The sequence below is a fragment of the Anabrus simplex genome, chromosome 2, assembly GCF_040414725.1.
Source record: "Anabrus simplex isolate iqAnaSimp1 chromosome 2, ASM4041472v1, whole genome shotgun sequence".
Classification (NCBI taxonomy): domain Eukaryota; kingdom Metazoa; phylum Arthropoda; class Insecta; order Orthoptera; family Tettigoniidae; genus Anabrus; species Anabrus simplex.
This window is the reverse complement of record NC_090266.1, coordinates 193,762,646-193,780,956: the sequence shown is the minus strand read 5'-3', so window position 1 is coordinate 193,780,956 and position 18,311 is coordinate 193,762,646. Positions and strand designations below refer to the sequence as shown.

The 18,311-nt window shown below is 41.9% G+C and overlaps 1 protein-coding gene across 1 annotated transcript in view; it reads left to right on the top strand.

The window, feature by feature from the left end:
• LOC136863481 (sodium-dependent proline transporter-like) overlaps nucleotides 1–18,311 on the top strand; it is a 206,613-nt gene that overhangs the window by 100,375 nt on the left and 87,927 nt on the right. Inside the window, exons 6-8 of the mRNA XM_068225959.1 lie at nucleotides 895–1,027; nucleotides 8,584–8,718; nucleotides 12,705–12,808. Coding sequence (XP_068082060.1) covers nucleotides 895–1,027; nucleotides 8,584–8,718; nucleotides 12,705–12,808 — 372 coding nt within the window. The remainder of the gene's footprint in view (nucleotides 1–894; nucleotides 1,028–8,583; nucleotides 8,719–12,704; nucleotides 12,809–18,311) is intronic.

Here is an 18,311-nt window from a genome sequence, read left to right as displayed (position 1 = left end):
TGGCATATATAGCTGGCGCTGGGAGGGGTAGTTTCTCTCGGTCATGTGACCATGAGTGCGTAATTTCTGTTAGATTTTAAATCATTGTAACTCAGCAACCATAGGATGGATTAATTTGGAATTTATAGAGGTTAATTTTCATGACGTCCTCTATATTTTAGCGTTTGTTCCATTAAAATTGGTACAGGCGTTGAAAACTTGCGAAAAGAAAGATATTTTCGAGAAATATCTCTAGGGGAGGTGAGCTTTGAACGACAGGTGACGTCACTTGACTCCGCCTAGCGCACTCGTGGAGTCTGGTACATACTGGAACATTCTTTTACTTAGATGTTCGTACGTCGGACGGATCTTATATGCTGGAACAACATTTCTTTTGATAACTATGGACCAGGACCTAGGCTTTCCTGGTACAATATGAATTTGTGAATTGTGCCTTTGCGGGTTGTTGAAGACAGTATCTCGGGAAGCACCGTCACTGCTGATTGTACACAGACTCAGGTGGAAGATAAATGCATATGATGTTATGACCTAAGTATTAAGTTCTTTATTCCATGATCTTCGAGACTCTGTGAGTAAAATATAAATATCAATATTTTAATAATAAGAAATGTGTTTTAACGATATAACACGTAAAATAGTGAAACTATAACATTTACACAACAGAAAGACGATACGAACAGTGGCTTTACAAAACATATTTTTTCCTTTTGTTTTAATTTCATTTCCATTCACCTGAAAATGATGACATACACTAAAAAATGTCCTTGACACGTTCTCTTCCTTGCACGGACCGAACATATCTGTCGAACACCGACCCGCACACGCCATATTTTAGAATACAACAATTATATTTACAACAATCTGAACTCAAGGGTCCCCCTTTCTCATTCACAGGAAGCATGTTCTCAATCTGTCTGAAGGCTTGGAGAAGATCGGGTCTATTAAATGGGACCTGGCCCTCTGTCTCATTTTCTCCTGGTCTATCGTAGTCCTGTGTTTGGTGAAGGGCATCAAGACTTCTGGTAAGGTAAGTGGCTTATTTAGCAGGGATTCTAAAGTTTAAGCCTGGGAATCTTGTGAGATGAATCTTACACATGAGGTTTATCCTTGGAGGATCTTCAGTAGCTACACTTTATATTCAGTGCCCAGTGCCCATTATAATTTTCAGAGTTTTTATATCCACCTTCTAACAACTTTTAAAGTGAACGGAACTTTTCTTCTTCTTGTTTTGGTTGCATAGTGTTATAGATCAAAACTTGCTTAAGTAGGGCAATAAATGGGCAACAGCTTTCCAGGAATGATTGAAAAAATGACCAGGGAAAGCAGCACGACCAATCTTTTCTATTTTCGCACTTGCCTCCTTTTACTCCTCTAAAAGCTCAGATAGCTTGGCGAACAAAATGGTTTTCGTTGGGAAGCTATTAATATTAATGGGCCTTATGGAGGAACGAAAAGAGAACTGGATGAGTCAGCAAAAAGTATGCGTCTGGATGTGTTAGGAGTTAATGATATTCTGGTAAGAGGAGATAAGGAGGAAGGGATAGGAGATTATATAGTATTCATAACAGGTGTTAAAAAGGAAGAGCAGAGTGTGGGGTAATACTATTCATCAGGAATACTATAGCGCGCAACATAGTTTCTGCTAGACATGCTAATGAGTGAATGATGTGGGTAGATTTAACATTTGGAGGAATTAAAGACGTGAATTGTCTCAGTGTATTCAACATGCAGATTAGGATGAAGTTGCCAAGTTTTATGAAGCACTGAGTGACATCGTAGGTACGGTCATGAGCAAAGATAGGATGGTGCTGATGGGCGATTTCAATGCGAGAGTTGGAAATAGAAATGAAGGATATGAGAAGGTGATGGGTAAATGTAGGGAAGATATGGAAGCTAATGGGAACTTTTTTCCATACTTCGGTGCTAGTATGTGTATTTCAGTGACGAATACATGCTTCAAGCATAAGGCTATTCAGTGCTACACATGAGAGGGTAGGAGCACAAGATCTTTTTTTTAAACTGGCTTTACGTCGCACCGACACAGATAGGTCTTATGGCGACGACGGGATAGGAAAGATCTAGGCGTGGGAAGAAAGCTGCCGTGAATTCAATTAAGGTACAACCCCAGAATGAGGAAGTAGACAGAAGTACACGGGTATGATTAGTGAAAAGTTCCAAACAGTGGACAGTAAGCAGGTTCAGGATATAGAAAGAGAATTGGTGGCATACAGGGATGCTGCAGTAGAAACACAAGGGAATGCCCAGGAACAACTGTGTGTTAAGTTGGGGAAAAGAGAAAATATTGGTGGAATGATGAAGTAAGGGCATCTTGTAAACGTAAAAGGAAGGCGTGTGAGAACTGGCTACAAACAAGGACTGACACAGACAGGAAATTTCAAGTAGATGAAAGAAACGGAGGGAAACAAATAACTGTTGAATCAAAGAAGAAGTCCTGGGAAAATTTTGGAAATAACCTGGAAAGCTAGGTCAAGCTGCAAGGAAACCTTTCTGGACAGTACTAAAAATCTTAGAAACGGAGGGAAAAGGAAATGAATAGTGTTTTGGGTAATTCAGATGGACTCATGATAGATCCCAAGGAATCACTGGGAAACCTTTTGAGAAACTTCGGAAATATTTCCGGTGACGTTGTGAGCAACCGAGCTCGAGGGGAGCATGACAGTAATGCTTGTGAAATTACGCTTGAGGAAATGGAAAAGATGGTAAATTAACTCCATTGTCATAAACCAGCAGGAACAGATGATGTTAGACCTGAGATGGTGAAATATAGTTGGAAGGCAGGGATAAAATGGCTTCATAGAGTAATAAGATTAGGTTGGAATGTTAGTAAGGTACCTTCTGATTGGGCAAAAGCAGTAATTGCACCTGTCTATCAACAAGGGAAGAGGAATGATTGAAAAAGTATCAAGGTATTTCATTGGTCAGTACCAGGAAAGGTGTTCACTGGCATTTTAGAAGGGAGGGTGCGTTGAGTGGTTGAGAGTAAGTTGTATGGAAACCAGTTTATTTTCAGACCAAAGTGGGGCTATCAGGATCAGATTTTCAGTACGCTCCAGGTAATTGAAAAATGCTACGAAAGGAATATAAAGTTATGTTTATGTTTCGTAGATGTACGTAAGGCATATGGCGGAGTACCGAGGGAAAAGATGGTAGCCGTACTGGGGTATTATGGAATTAAGAGTAGTGTTACCTTTAAAGCAACTTGAGCGTATTGGTGCAGTAGTTTATTAAAGCAACAAAGGGCATTTATGTTGGCAATTGGGCTACGGTGAGAATTGATGGTAGAATGAGTTCTTGGTTCAGAGCACTTACAAGGGTTAGACAAGGCTGTAATCTTTCATCTTAGTTGTTCATAGCTTACATGGATCATCTACTGAAACGTATAAGTGGCTGGGAGGGATTCAGTTAGGTGGAAATGTAGTGAGCAGTTTGTCCTATGCCGACGACTTTGTCTTAGTGACAGGTTGTGATGAATGGCTGCAGTCTAATGTCTTTGAACTTGAAAATAGGTAGAATGAGTATGATATGGGTATTAGCCTTTCCAACTAAAGTGATGTCAGTAGGTAAGAAACTTATGACAATCGAGAGTCAGACTGGGGATAGAGAGCTAGAGCAGGTAGACCGTTTCAAATATTTAGGATGTGTATTATCTCAGGATGGTGGTATAATAAGAGAGATTGAAGAAATATGCAGTAAAGCTAATGCAGTGAGTTCGGAGTTGCGATCAACAGTATTCTGTAAAGAGGAAGTCAGCTCCAGGACGAAACTATCTTTACATCGGTCTGTTTTGAGACCAGAGTGATGGGAGTGATGGGAGTGATGGGAGTGATAGCTGAGTGGACACAGGATATCTTATTCATAAGTTAGAAGTAACAGACATAATAGTGGCGAGAATGAGCGCTGGTACAACTGGTGGGCACAATGTCAGGAGATACTCGGAATGAAGAGATAAATTCTAAATTACGAATGAATTCAGTTGAAGCTGTACGCATAAACCAGCTTGGGTGATGGAGTCATGTGTGGCGAATGGAGGAGGATAGGCGTCCTAGGAGAATAGTGGTTTCGGTCATGGATCATAAGAGAAATAAAGGGAGGCCAAGACGACGATGGCTGGAGTCAGTTTCGAACGATTTAAAGATAAGAGATATGATACTAAACAAGACCACAGTTCTTGTCACAAGTAGAGGTTTGTGGCGGAGTTGAATAAGTGGACGGACGCTTTCAGACTGAGCGCTGAAAGGCATTACAGTCTATAATGAAGATGTAGGTATTATCTCCCAAACGCCCTGTACATATAGGGTGGCGGGTTAAAATATTACAAGTGAATATCTCTTAAATGAGTAGGTAAAACCGAATGCTTTGTATTCCAAATGTTATTGGCGGAAGGGGCCTTCCAAAATGTGATATGGGCAGTATTAACACAGGGCATCTTATGCGTTGCCCGAAGGTAACTTCAACTTCTTTAATGGAATCTTTTTTTTTTGCTAGTTGCCTTACGTAGCACCGACACAGATAGGTCTTATGACGACGATGGGACACGAAAGGCCTAGGAATGGGAAGGAAGCGGCGTGAAAATGGGAAACCATTTAATGGAATCACGATAGAACTTTTTGATATTCTGGTTTCCCTTAATAAACTAAAGGACTGTTAATAAAAACCTTTTCTCTAAAGTGAATTATTTTGCAGTTATACATCGTTTAATTTAAGTTAATACATTTCATGAACTTCAGGGAAAATGAACTATCGAACGAAAGGGCATTAGTATTCTGATTTTAAAGCCTCTTACATTCTCAATATAAGTAATTCGCTATGTTGAGTACAGAAACGGCGGCTCTTCCAAATTCAGAAATATGGCAATTTTTTATGTAGAGTTAAATATGATGTTAGTACCAGGCGAATGCAGGAGAAATTATCGAATTGTATCGGCAGTTTTCAAAGAAAGACATGATATGCAAATGTCAGTTCAACGACTGGAAACACGGCTACATAAGTATTTAAATGTAAAGAACAAGAATCACTTTATGGTGAAAGCAAGAGTAAATGAAGAAAATGCTATATATATGCTTGCCAAATTCACATATAATTCAACGGGACTTGACCAAAGATGATGGGATTAGCCGCACGTCAGTACAGCAGCAGCATTACCATCCTTATCACATGTGTTTTTACAAAGACCTCACATAGAGAGATTTCCAGGTTAGAGTTGTTACATAACGATGTTGCAGAGAATGACTCATTGTTCGCAAACATATTATTTTCAGACGATGCAACATTCTCAAACTCTGGAAATGTTATTAGGAATAATATGCATTATTAGGCACCTGAAAAACCCAAATGAATGAAAATACATGCCTTCCAGCATCGTTGGTCACTGAATGATTGGTACGGGATTCTTGAGTGATAACTTTGTCGTCGATCCTTACTTCTTTGAAGGCACAATTACTGCTGAATCGTATAGTCATTTTGTCAACCATGAATTACATCCTATTCCCCTCAGTCTGAGAAGCGGAATGTGCTGTCAGCAGGATGGCGCACCACTACGTTTTGTCCAGCGTACACATGTACTTTTAAACGAGACATTCAGATGTAATTGGACTGGACGTTCTGGACTTGTCGCATGGTGATCTCACTCATCCCATATTAGACTCTTGGACTAATTTTTGTGGGGATGCATAGAACAAAAATTCATGTTTACACTGCCTAATCTCAAAGAGTATATGAAACGTAGAATACGTGAAGCTTGCTGCTTTTGTCGGGATCAAACTCAGTATTTTCGGAGTAGAAGACTAACGATAAAGTGACGATAAGTACAGCGTTAGAGGATACTAACGAGAATACCTGCAGCATCTAGCCAGGGGTTCCTAACCTTTCCAGTCTTGTTATCCCTATGACCTATAAGGGAAACTGGTTTTACCCACCCACCTTTAAAATGTTATCGAGGAAAACAACATATGCGTACAAATAGCCTTTATTAGTCATTAAATTGAACAAAAATATAAATAATTACAATTTCGATGTACATCCTTAATTAATTAATTAATGCCAGTTAATATGAAGATTGGAATTGTTTTGCACGTGCAAGTTTTTTAATGTTAGGCTTAGTTTCACTTAACGCGCATCTCAGGTCATATTCCGCATTGAGACGGTTTCTAGTCATTGTTTTTACTGTTAATAAAGTTGAGAAACCACTCTCACATCTGTGACGTGTAGCTGAGCCCTGTCAGCTGTAATTGGATATTCACCACCTAGGCTACTTTTCGCCAAAATATAGCGAGGTCATAATTTTGAAAGTGCTACCCTCGCGTAGTCTGAAAAATTCTACTTTGGCTGTCACATCGTCATTTTAAAAATAAATTTCATCATCAGTAGAAAATGATATTAATATCCAAGAGTTGGACTAACGATTGTCCACGTCCGGAAAATATTGCTCCATAAACACTTTTACAGCTTGATAGTAAGTACAATGCAAAACAAACGAAACATTCGAGTTATTGCTCGAGTAAACTCAAAGTGACTCGTCCTCTTCCCTCTCCTTCGCATGCAAGAAAGCGGGCACGGCGGCGAGATCTGCTAGAAAGGAATAGAACACAGTGACAGGCTACCTGCCTACACACGCATCGCCACGCTTTTCATTACACTGGTGTCCAAAAGTTAAGCATATTCACTAAATGAGCCCATACCGCCTGATAGGAATGTCAGACGGATTACTGAAAAAACGGAAGCTGAATCACACACCATATGTCACACAACTTGTCCAAAAGAACAGTTTCAGAAAGGTTCTGATAGCTAAGGTACACCTTTGACAACCATTAACAAAACTTCGCAATGTCTTCCACAACAAAATGTGCTGTTAATAGGGTGTATGGTTACCCCTAACGTCCACGAGCTCTTGTGGCAGTCGATCCCATTCCTCCGAAAGGGCAATACGAAGATCTTGGAGGGTCCTTGGTGGAGGCTGAGGGGATGCAATTCGCCTCCCCAATGCATCCCAGGCATGTTCTATAGGATTCAGATCCGCAGACCTCGCTGGCCAGTCCATGCGATGAATGTCTTCCCCAGCCAGAAATTCATCCACCAGAGAAGCGCGGTGCGGTCGGGCATTATCGTCCATTAAGAAAGAGGAAGTCTGGAACAACCGCACCTCTGAAGAGCCAAACATGTGGTCTCAGTACCCCATCCCTGTATCTCAGAGCGTTAACAGTGCTCCTCGGACCACCCATGAAGATGTGTAGGTCCGTACGGTCATTCAACATGATGCCGCTCCACACCATGACGCCACCGCCACCATACTGGTCCCGTTCCACGATGTTTCTGTGTTTGTAGAGGCTACCCGGTTCTCTCCAGATTAATGTGCGACGGGAATCGTTCTGCAAACTGAAGCGGGATTCATCTGTGAAGAGCACATGCCTCCATTCATTCATGGTCCGGTTTCGATGTTGACGACTCCACAGTAAACGGGCCAGTCTCTGTGCTGGAGTGAGCGGGACGCACACCGCTGGACGTCGGGCGAACAGCCCTGATGTTCTGAGCCTCCGGTGCACAGTTTGCCGGGAAACGGCAACCCCTGAGATGGCTGCAAGCTCCGCCGACAATTGTCTTGCAGGTGCACTCCGATTGCGTCGGACGGTTAAGGCCAGATATCGGTCCTGCTGTGGGGTGGTTACCCTTGGTCGACCTGGTACTGGCCCACGACTAACATCTCCTGTGTCTCGAAGTCGTCTTCAAAGCCTGGAAATGAGACTTTGTGGCACATTCAAGGATACGGCGACTTCGGTTTGTGTCTGGCCTGCTTCCAGGCGGCCGAGTATTCTACCCTGCAAAACGGCGTCCAAATGGCATCGTTGTGCCGTTATGTTGTCACGTTCATTATGAGGCTACACTCCGCACACTATTACAGGGCAAACACGACTGAGGGAATATGGGGCCCAGGCACTGGCTCTGTTTACCTTGCGGTTACGCCGCTAGTCAAGGCAGGGAACACTCCTTTCTTATACAGAGCGAACACGTAAGGTTCGTAGGTTCATATGTGGTGCGATTTGCGGTCTATTTCCTGTTGCCCTGCTTACTCGTAGCGTATGCTTAACTTTTGGTCACTAGTGTAGTATACATGCAGCGTGAGAGGGCGCAAACCACGTGGCGAAGGTCTGTCATTCCATTATCTACATACCAAAAAATTACCAGCATTATTACCCCCTCCCCCCCGGAGAGTAGCTGTTTTACCCCCACAGGGGTAATTACCCCCAGGTTCGGAACCCATGATCTAGAACGACCGGCTAAGCAAAACTTCTGAATATGGATGTAATTCTTAGGTTGAATCTACATGACGACCTTGTTGTCATTCATTCAACAGATTTTTCTGAGTTTCAAACAATTTTCTACTATAAATGTAGGTGGTAGCGATTATTGTTTCAATGGTAAATCTAGTTGGCCAAACCCAAACACTTCATAATTATCTAGTTGGTTGGATGTATTGGTATATGAACGTCCTTCATGATACTACTGTATATGTGGTTTATTTCATTCTACATCAAGTTAAGGGTAATACGTTTTGTCACCATGTTTCAGGTGGTATACTTCGCTGCAACATTCCCTTATGTGATACTCATAATCCTGCTGGTTACTGGACTTCTTCAAGAAGGAGCCATTGATGGAATCGTCTACTTCTTCACACCATCCTGGAAGAAACTGTTGGATATCCAGGTAAAGTTAACACAATTATATCTCAGCAACCATGTGGTATGATAATATTCACGTTCAGTGGAACACCGATCTTCCCGAGTTTCAACGTAGATCTAATCTAGCTAGTGCTGTAACTTAACAAATATACGTAAGGTGTGAGTGCCAGTACGCAGAATATTTCAAATCCACCCCTTCCTTGACATACAGCTTCATTGCTGTCTGTCATGACTTTCAGTGTTCAGTCTGCGTACCTGTGTGAATGAACGTAGTGCCCGCACAATCCTTTACTTGTAACTAGTTCTGTGGCCTCGCTTCGTTCCACACCTCTTACCTTTAAATCATTAAAACCTGAGTCACCTTGGTGACCATCTGCTTCTCTTACCCTCCGTAGCCAAGTCCATTGTACTCGACGGCCATCTAACCTCCTCCAAACTCATGACGTGACTTCACGACCGAAGCTGGTTCATATGCACAGCTTCATCCATCAAGTTCACTCCTAACTTACCCTTTGTCTCCTCATAACGAGTGTCTTCCTACCACTGTTTCCACTTGATTGCACCGGTAATCATTCCCGCTACTTTCATGCCCGTTCCAATTTCTGAATAGTATACCATGAGTCCACCCAGCTTTCACTCCCGTTCAGCAAAAATCGGGCTGAAAACATACTGGTATAAAAATAATTTCCTTCCGGCGCTTACTGCCTTGGTTTTGCTACGCATGATTTGATTTCAATCACTAGACTACCGTGCTCAGAGTTACTCATCATACGTACCAAGTACATTCCCTACCTGATATTCAGTTCACTTCATTTTCTTCCCAACCGGCATCACGTATTCTTGGGAAGGCCCATTTTCATATCATACGTAGTGCGTTATTTTCCTGCTGTAGCTGCAGGATATTAGATGCCAAGCTTTCAGCACAGTTTTCCGTTAACGCGAAGTCGTCAGCAAAGGCCAAATCGCTTACTACAACCTGTGACAATAAAGTTCGATGAATTGCGCCAGAACGGTCGATCCGGCAACACTGGCGACACACAACGCTGCACCTGCGTAGCAGCAGGTTTTGACCACCTGCTCCCAACGTTGTTCAATTGAGCATCGTGTGTGTGCCGTGTAAGACCTTTTTGACATAGTGCGTGTTGAGTACGTTGGTTCTGAACTGCGAACAGGAACATGAACGACCAAGAGATCAATGTACAGTTTTGTTTTAAGCTTGGCAGGACACCGAAAGAAACCCATGCGATGCTGGTACGTGTTTATGAAGGGTGAAGCACTGCCTTGAAGTGTGTGTACGAGCGGTTCGCCCGTTTTCGAGGAGGCCGGGAAAGAGTTTCTGACAACCCCCGTAGCGGAACACCGGCGTACGCTGTCAGCGACGAAAACATTCAGAAGGTGAGGACATTAATCACGAACGATCGGCGATTAACTGTGCTCATGATAGCGGATGAACTGCAGATTAACCGTGAATCCATGCGACAAATCATTACCCAGAAGTTAGGGAAGAGGAAAACGTGTTCTCGTCTTGTGCCACATCACTTGACTGACGATCAAAAGCAGGCACGTTTAGAGGCTTCACAGGATTTTGTCGAAACGGCACGGCGAATGCGACAACAAATTTCTTGAACTGTGTTGTCATTGAGGATGAAACCTGGTGTCTCCTGTACGACCCTGAAACGAAACGGCAAAGCATGGAATGGCGTTCTCCGGGATCCCCTCGTAGGAAAAAGGCAGAGCCAAAAAGTCACACATCAAACTCCCTTTGAAAGGAAATACATTTGACCACATTCCCGACATCCAACGAAACGTGACGAGGCTTTAGAACACCATCCCAAAGGAAGCCTTCTTGCAAAGTTTGCAGGACATGTATCGTCGATCTCAGTAGTGCATATTTATGTGAGGGGACTATTTCGAAGGACAGTAAGGTCACTGTCGTGCATTGTTCATCTATGTTGATGAAATGTCGTGTGGCTTTTAGTGCCGGGATATCCCAGGACGGGTTCGGCTTGCCAGGTGCAGGTCTTTCAATTTGACTCCCGTAGGCGACCTGCGCGTCGTGATGAGGATGAAATGGTGATGAAGACAACACATACACCCAGCCCCGTGCCGTAGGAATTAACCAATTAAGGTTAAAATCCCCGACCCGGCCGGGAATCGAACCCGGGACCCTCTGAACCGAAGGCCAGTACGCTGACCGTTCAGCCAACGAGTCGGGCATCTATGTTGATAGTACAGGACTATTCACCGAACTTTATTGTCACAGATTGTATATTTGATTTCAACTGAATACCTCGGAATCTTCCTGAAAACATTCATCTCCAACCTCCAAGAAAAGTGTAAAGTGACTGCGTGCTGTGTGATCAACACTTGTCCTGTTTCTCTTCCTTATTTTTTCTTTTCTTTTCAATTTTGCTTTGAATCGCACCGACCCAGATAGGTCTTATGGGGACAATGGGATAGGAAAGGCCTAGGAGTGAGAAGAAAGCGACCGTGGCCTTAATTACTGTACAGCCCCAACACTTGCCTCGCATGAAAATGGGAAACCACACAAAACCATATTCAGGGCTGCCGACAGTGGGGTTCGAACCCACTATCTCTCGAATGCAAGCTCACAGCTGCGCGACCCTAACCGCACGGCCACTTGCTCGGTCCCCGTTTCTTTACGGGGTCGGTTATGAAGTGAGTTGAACCTGCGTAGCGAGTTTTACGACCAGATGCCCTTCCTGACGTCAAACTCACGAGAGGAGTTATTGAGATGAAATAAATGACGTGATATTTGATGGTACGAAGGGAGAAGATGAAACCTCGTGCTGACACATAGCCTACTCTTATCGAAAAGCTTCAAGGCTGTTGCTCAGGGCTTAACGTATCCATCCGGCGAACGAGTCACCATCAGTAGCGTCACATTCCCTCACACCATTTGAGGTACGGAATTGAATCCTAGATTTTGGCACGCAATTTAGTGATTGGAAATCATAAAGAGATATTGCAACGATTCAGCACTCCCAGAGTAGAATTTCTAAAACTCATTTTTGTTGGGAAGGGCAGGAAGAAACATGTTCAAAATATTTACTAATTATGTCCACGGTAACATATAGATCGATCGATCGATCGATCAATCAATCAATCAATCAATCAATCAATCAATCAATCAATCAATCAATCAATCAATCAATCAATCAATCAATCAATCAATCAATCAATCAATCAATCAATCAATCAATCAATCAATCAATCAATCACCGGCGAATTGGCCGTGCGTTTAGGTGCGCGCAGCTGTGAGCTTGCATCCGGTTCGAAGCCCCACTGCCGGCGGCCCTGAAGATGGTTTACCGTGGTTTCTCATTTTCACACCAGGCAATGCTGGGGCTGTATCTTAACTAAGGCCACGGCTGCTTCCTTTTCACTCCTAGGCCTTTCCTATTTCATCGTCGCCATTAGACCTAATTGTGTCGGTTCGACGTAAAGAATTGTAAGAAAGTCAATCAATCAATCAATCAATCAATCAATCAATCAATCAATCAATCAATCAATCAATCAATCAATCAATCAATCAATCAATCAATCAATCAATCAATCAATCAATCAATCAATCAATCATCGGCATTTAGTGGCTATCGCCCAGGTGGCAGGTTCCCTGTCAGTTGTTTACCTAGCCTTTTCTTAAGTGTTTCCAAAGAACTAGGAAATTTACCGAACATTTCCCTCGATAATGAAACTGTCAGGAGTCTTGCATGTAGCAAATATCTTGCAAATTCCTGCCTCATATGTCTACAGTTTTGTTATATTTCTAACGCGTGTAATTATCAGGAACTAGTTATTTCACGAATAACTTCATTTACAGCCGATATACTTCATACACACATGGAAATTATCTGGAATAATATTTAATTGATTATTTTCTAACAGTTAAGACTGATACTTCGTAAAGTGTTTTCTGTTTGTGTGCAGAATAATAAAAAATTCAGTTTTAACTAAATATAGTCCACTAAGATATTCGCATATTTCCAGGTTTGGCAGGCTGCAGCAAGTCAGATGTTCTTCTCACTAAGCGTCTCCATGGGTGGCCTCATCATGTACAGCAGCTACAATGATTTCAGAAATGATGTGTACAGGTAAGCCAAAGAACACACATTCAGATTGACAAGGTTCTTTATGGTCCCCTGTTATGATCGTCATTGTCTTCTAATTCAAAATTGACCGCCAAATTTCATACCCTCTTGTTTAGATTCCTCCCGCGTAGCTACTAAAAAAGTAATATTTCCATATGTACCGGGTGTCCACAATTAAACTGACGGTGTTCAGCGTGTAACAGCACGGGCTGTAATGATCGTAGCAGTCTGAAATTGCGTACTATCTAAGCAATGCGCTCAGGATTATAGCAAAAAAAGTATTAGTTCCAAGCCTTGCCACCAGGTGAAAATACGGCTCTGCAACAGGCAGACCCCCTGTGGGTAGGGGACGTAGATGAAGAATACACCAACGGTATCCCCTGCCTGTCGTAAGAGGCTACTAAAAGGGGCCCAACGTCTCTGAACTTGGGAGCGTGTGTTGTCGACCACTTGGCCCTTAGCTGAGTCCTGGCATTGCTTCCACTTACTTGTGCCAGGCTCGTCACTTTCGTCTATCCTCTCCGACCTTCCTTAATCAACTCTTGTTTTTTCTGACACCGATGGTATTAGAGCATTCGAAGCCTAGGGAGTCTTTCATTTTCACGCCCTTCGTAACCCTTGCCTTTCTTCGTCCGTTACTTCATTTTTGGAAGTGACGGGTCACTTCTTATCTCTCTCTCTCTCTCTCTACCCCCTGTGGGTGGGAAACGCAGACGAAATGTACACGCGCGGTATCCTCTACCTATCGTAACAAGCGACTAAAAGGGGCGACCAAGGGATGATTGAATTAGAACCATGGAACTACTTGTGATTTAGTACCATCACGCGGGGAACACCATGGGTTGCATTTACTTGCGAATAGTACCACTATGTTAGGTATACAATAGGTTTGTGATTAGTAACAGCAGAGAGTGGTTGACTGTGATTAGTACCACTATAGAAAATAGATCTCAGAGAATTAGAGTAAGTGAAGCTTTATCTGACCCTGTAATAGTTGAGAGGGGAGTTCCTCAGGGTAGTGTAATCGGACCTTTATGTTTTCTTATATATATAAATGATATGAATAAAGGAGTGGAATCAGAGGTAAGGCTTTTTGCGGATGATGTTATTCTCTATAGAGTGATAAATAAGTTACAAGATTGTGAGCAACTGCAACGTGACCTCGAAAATGTTGTGAGATGGACAGCAGGCAATGGTATGTTGATAAACGGGGCTAAAAGTCAGGTTGTGAGTTTCACAAATAGGAAAAGTCCTCTCAGTTTTAATTACTGCATTGATGGGGTGAAAGTTCCTTTTGGGGATCATTGTAAGTATCTAGGTGTTAATACAAGGAAAGATCTTCACTGGGGTAATCACATAAATGGGATTGTAAATAAAGGGTACAGATCTTTGCACATGGTTATGAGGGTGTTTAGGGGTTGTAGTAAGGATGTAAAGGAGAGTGCATATAAGTCTCTGGTAAGACCCCAACTAGAGTATGATTCCAGTGTATGGGACCCTCACCAGGATTACCTGATTCAAGAACTGGAAAAAATCCAAAGAAAAGCAGCTCGATTTGTTCTGGGTGATTTCCGACAAAGAGTAGCGTTACAAAAATGTTGCAATGTTTGGGTTGGGAAGAATTGAGAGAAAGAAGAAGAGCTGCTCGACTAAGTGGTATGTTCCGAGCTGTCAGCGGAGAGATGGCGTGGAACGACATTAGTAGACGAATAGGTTTGAATGGCGTTTACAAAAGTAGGGAAGATCACAATATGAAGATAAAGTTGGAATTCAAGAGGACAAATTGGGGCAAATATTCATTTATAGGAAGGGGAGTTAGGGATTGGAATAACTTACCAAGGGAGATGTTCAATAAATTTCCAATTTCTTTGAAATCATTTCGGAAAAGGCTAGGAAAGCAACAGATAGGGAATCTGCCACCTGGGCGGCTGCCCTAAATGCAGATCAGTATTGATTGGATGAGCGACACCGTGGGTCTGCGCTGCCTGTGGTTACTGTGCAGAACGCCACGGGAATACCGGCGGCGACCTAGGTGAGGAACAGCATAGGTCTGCATTGCCTGTACAATACTTGTGAGTAGTACGATAATGTGTGAGTCTTCGCTACTTTTGATTAGTACCTCAACATGAGAAATACCATGGTATAAGTACCGCTGACCAGGATGTTTGACTCCTTTAGACAACAAGCATCACCCATTCAGGATTGTGCTTTGGAAGCTATCCCTTGTCAGTAATACTATTGTTTTAACATCCGCTGATTATTTTAAAGTCATATTCATCAATTCATTCTTCATTATCACATTTTGAATTCTGGTGAGTGGACGAAATTATACTTTCAAATTGTTCACATTTCGTACCATTAGGGGCCGATGACCTAGATGTTAGGCCCCTTTAAACAACAAGCATCATCACCAAGCAGTCAGAACGTGCAATTTCCCGTAACTCTGACGTCAGAATGTTCCTCCGGTGGATTTGCGCTATGTCAGTTCCCTGGTTGTTACAGGAACAACCATTGCATTCAGCTTACGTGACTGTTAGGTGTGGTTTTACAACCTCCTTCATTCTTGGTCCGTTTTTCTTTGAGGAGATGACCCCTTGTAAGCCTTTTTGGTGTACAGCGACATCTACCCGTAATAGGGACCTCCTTGTGCAACATGTGATTCCAGCTTTGCAACTGTGACCACACCGTCATTTTCATGCAAGATGAGGAAACACCACATGTCACTCGCCAGATGAAAGATTTGCTGCGAGGAACCTTCAGTAACGACCTCGTCGTGTCTGGCCATTTTCCTTATGCGTTGCCATCAAGATCCCCCGAACTAAACTATGTAACTTCTGGTTGTGGGGAGTCTATCACGGACATACACCGTCTCTGCCTGATCGGAAGGGTAGCATACGACATGTCGCTGTGATTTCACCCGATATGCTGCGGGCAAGTGTCAACCATGCAGCATGCTGCTGAGTTGAGAGACCGTACTGATCAGTGTAACCTTAAATCATAACAATCTTGCCAGATGTCTAACGGGGAGACTATTGATAAACAATAGCAGTTCGGCGATGTACTCATTTATGTATTATTGTTTCAGTAATAAAAAATGATTTTATCCTAAGGCCAGTTTTTACTATGGGTGGAAGCTAGTGAATGCCGTGCGCTGAACGCTCCTTCCATTGCTAAGCCTTAAAAACAGTTGTTATAGAATGGAAACTATGATTACTTATAAAGTATTGCTAAACCATCCACTTACGCACTGCAATAGCGAACATTCATCAGCAACATCAATCAGTTAATTAGGGTGATTTCAAACACCGTAAAAGTAGTTAGAGGGACGTTAAACTAGTAACATTATTATTTGTAGTATTATTATTACCGGTATTATTATTATTATTATTATTATTATTATTGTTATTGTTCCGGGGTATCTGTGGAACGCAGAGAAGTGAAAGAAGGTGTGAGCTTGAATGGGTCTAACTACAATATCAAAAATTAATTTAAAACTTTAAATAAAAGTTATATTCATTTTCAAAAAACAAACTTAACAACTTTTAACTTAGTGAAATAACAATGACAAATTTGGGTATTAAAACAGAGAACCCCAGAATAGGGAATTTAAAAATCTTGGGCTTCAAGTCCCTAGTTTATACATTTACAATTTCAAAAGTGGTATTATTTGGACAAGGATAGAAATCTTCCAAATTCAAGAGCACTTTGCTCCAAAAGTTACAATCTCTAGCCATCCAGAGGCACCCCTCACTATTACAGAAAACTCAGAAAAGAGCTTACATGCTCTCCAACATCAACCAATTTCTAAAAGCCTGCTTAAGGCAACATTACAAAAAGCCTTACGATCTCTGTCCTCTCTTGGCACAATTTACAATTTAACATTTCTTTTACATCTATTACCCAACCTACTGGGCCTTCGTGGAAAAAGAACAGGTTAAATTAATGGCCCGAACACAAACTGAATGGTGGCGTACATTTGCACTCCTAGATAATGTAGTATAAAATCCTAACGGGGCTCTCGGCCCGATGATACAGGGGCTAATCCCAAGCTACTGAGATGACTTGAATGAAGGTTAATTTAATCCATTGCAGGAAAGAAAAACAGTTACAAAATCGTAGTCACCTCAAACCAAGTTGAAGGGGAACTTGAGAGGGTAACGCACTCTCTATCCCCGATTTACATTTAAAGACTTCATGAAATTTTACCTTAGCCGAACGAAAATTTACATTTTAGAAAAGGTTGGTTACATGGTTATAAATTCGAACCTTCCCCTCGGATAAGTTTGCGGAGACAGCTGGAAAGATATAATATTGGTGGTCATTACCTGGGCTGTTGCTGTGCCTGCCGAAGAATGAGGCGCCCCGCCTCCTGTCTTAACCCACACGCTCAGAAATACAACGATCAATGAGACAAGGTAGCCCGCAAGACCGTAGCTTATATACTCGAGGGGACGGTTCTAGCGGGTACTGGACTAATCCGGATACGCCTTCTCAATTTTATTGGCAAAATCAAAAGTTACACCCAAAAACCAACAAAAAGCCTGTGATAGGCTGAAAAATAATTATAGAAAATTAGTGATAGGTCAGATTAAACAACTGGCGGAATGAGAGAGAAGTGTTGCGAATCTAGAAATATATAAAAAATAAATGAAAGTTAATTTACTTGTGAAAACCTATAAACACAACATTTCTTTCAATAACACATTATTCCATTTTGCACCAGAGTGTGTGACCTCAGTTTTGTAGAGACATCTATGGAGAAAGTTCAAACTTCTTGAAGTAACCAAACACAAAGCAAATAAATCCAGTCAGTTTAGGCAACTTCATAATAACACAATTACTCAGTACTTCAATGGTGACATCTTCAGGTCAATGTTCCAACTTCATGCTGTAGGTGTTTTACGGTTTGTTAGAGAGATAGCGTTCCTTAAAGCGCTTCTTTTGAATGAGCGGAGTTGAGGTGTACTTCCCGGTACAGTTATTATTATTATTATTATTATTATTATTATTATTATTATTATTATTATTATTATTATTATTATTATTAAGGAAATTTCGTGGGTCACAGAGGTGTAAGAACCAATGGGTGAATGGGTGGACAAGGAATTAACTAGAGCATAAATTAAGACAACAACTTTTGAATGTTATTTCTTTTTTTTTTCAAATTGGCAAATAGAAATGCTGAAATAACAATGACAATTTGAGGTCGTCAGCTTCAACAACAATGACTTAATCCAAGAAATCAGGTATAAAACTTGAGAGAATTACAAATGCTAATTTACACAGAAAATAGCTGAATTGTTCTTGGCAGGTACAAAACTTTATGAGAGCTAGAAAGCTCCAGGAAAATACCCTTTGCAGGAGTCTGCACTCCAACTATATCGTAGTCCAACATCGCAGAGGCATCAGTTTCGAATTGAGCACGAACAACCTCTCGGTTGTCCTTATTTAAAGAATTTACACAAGTTAGCCCCCAGTTTGGCTTGTCTATTGCTCAACAGTTTAT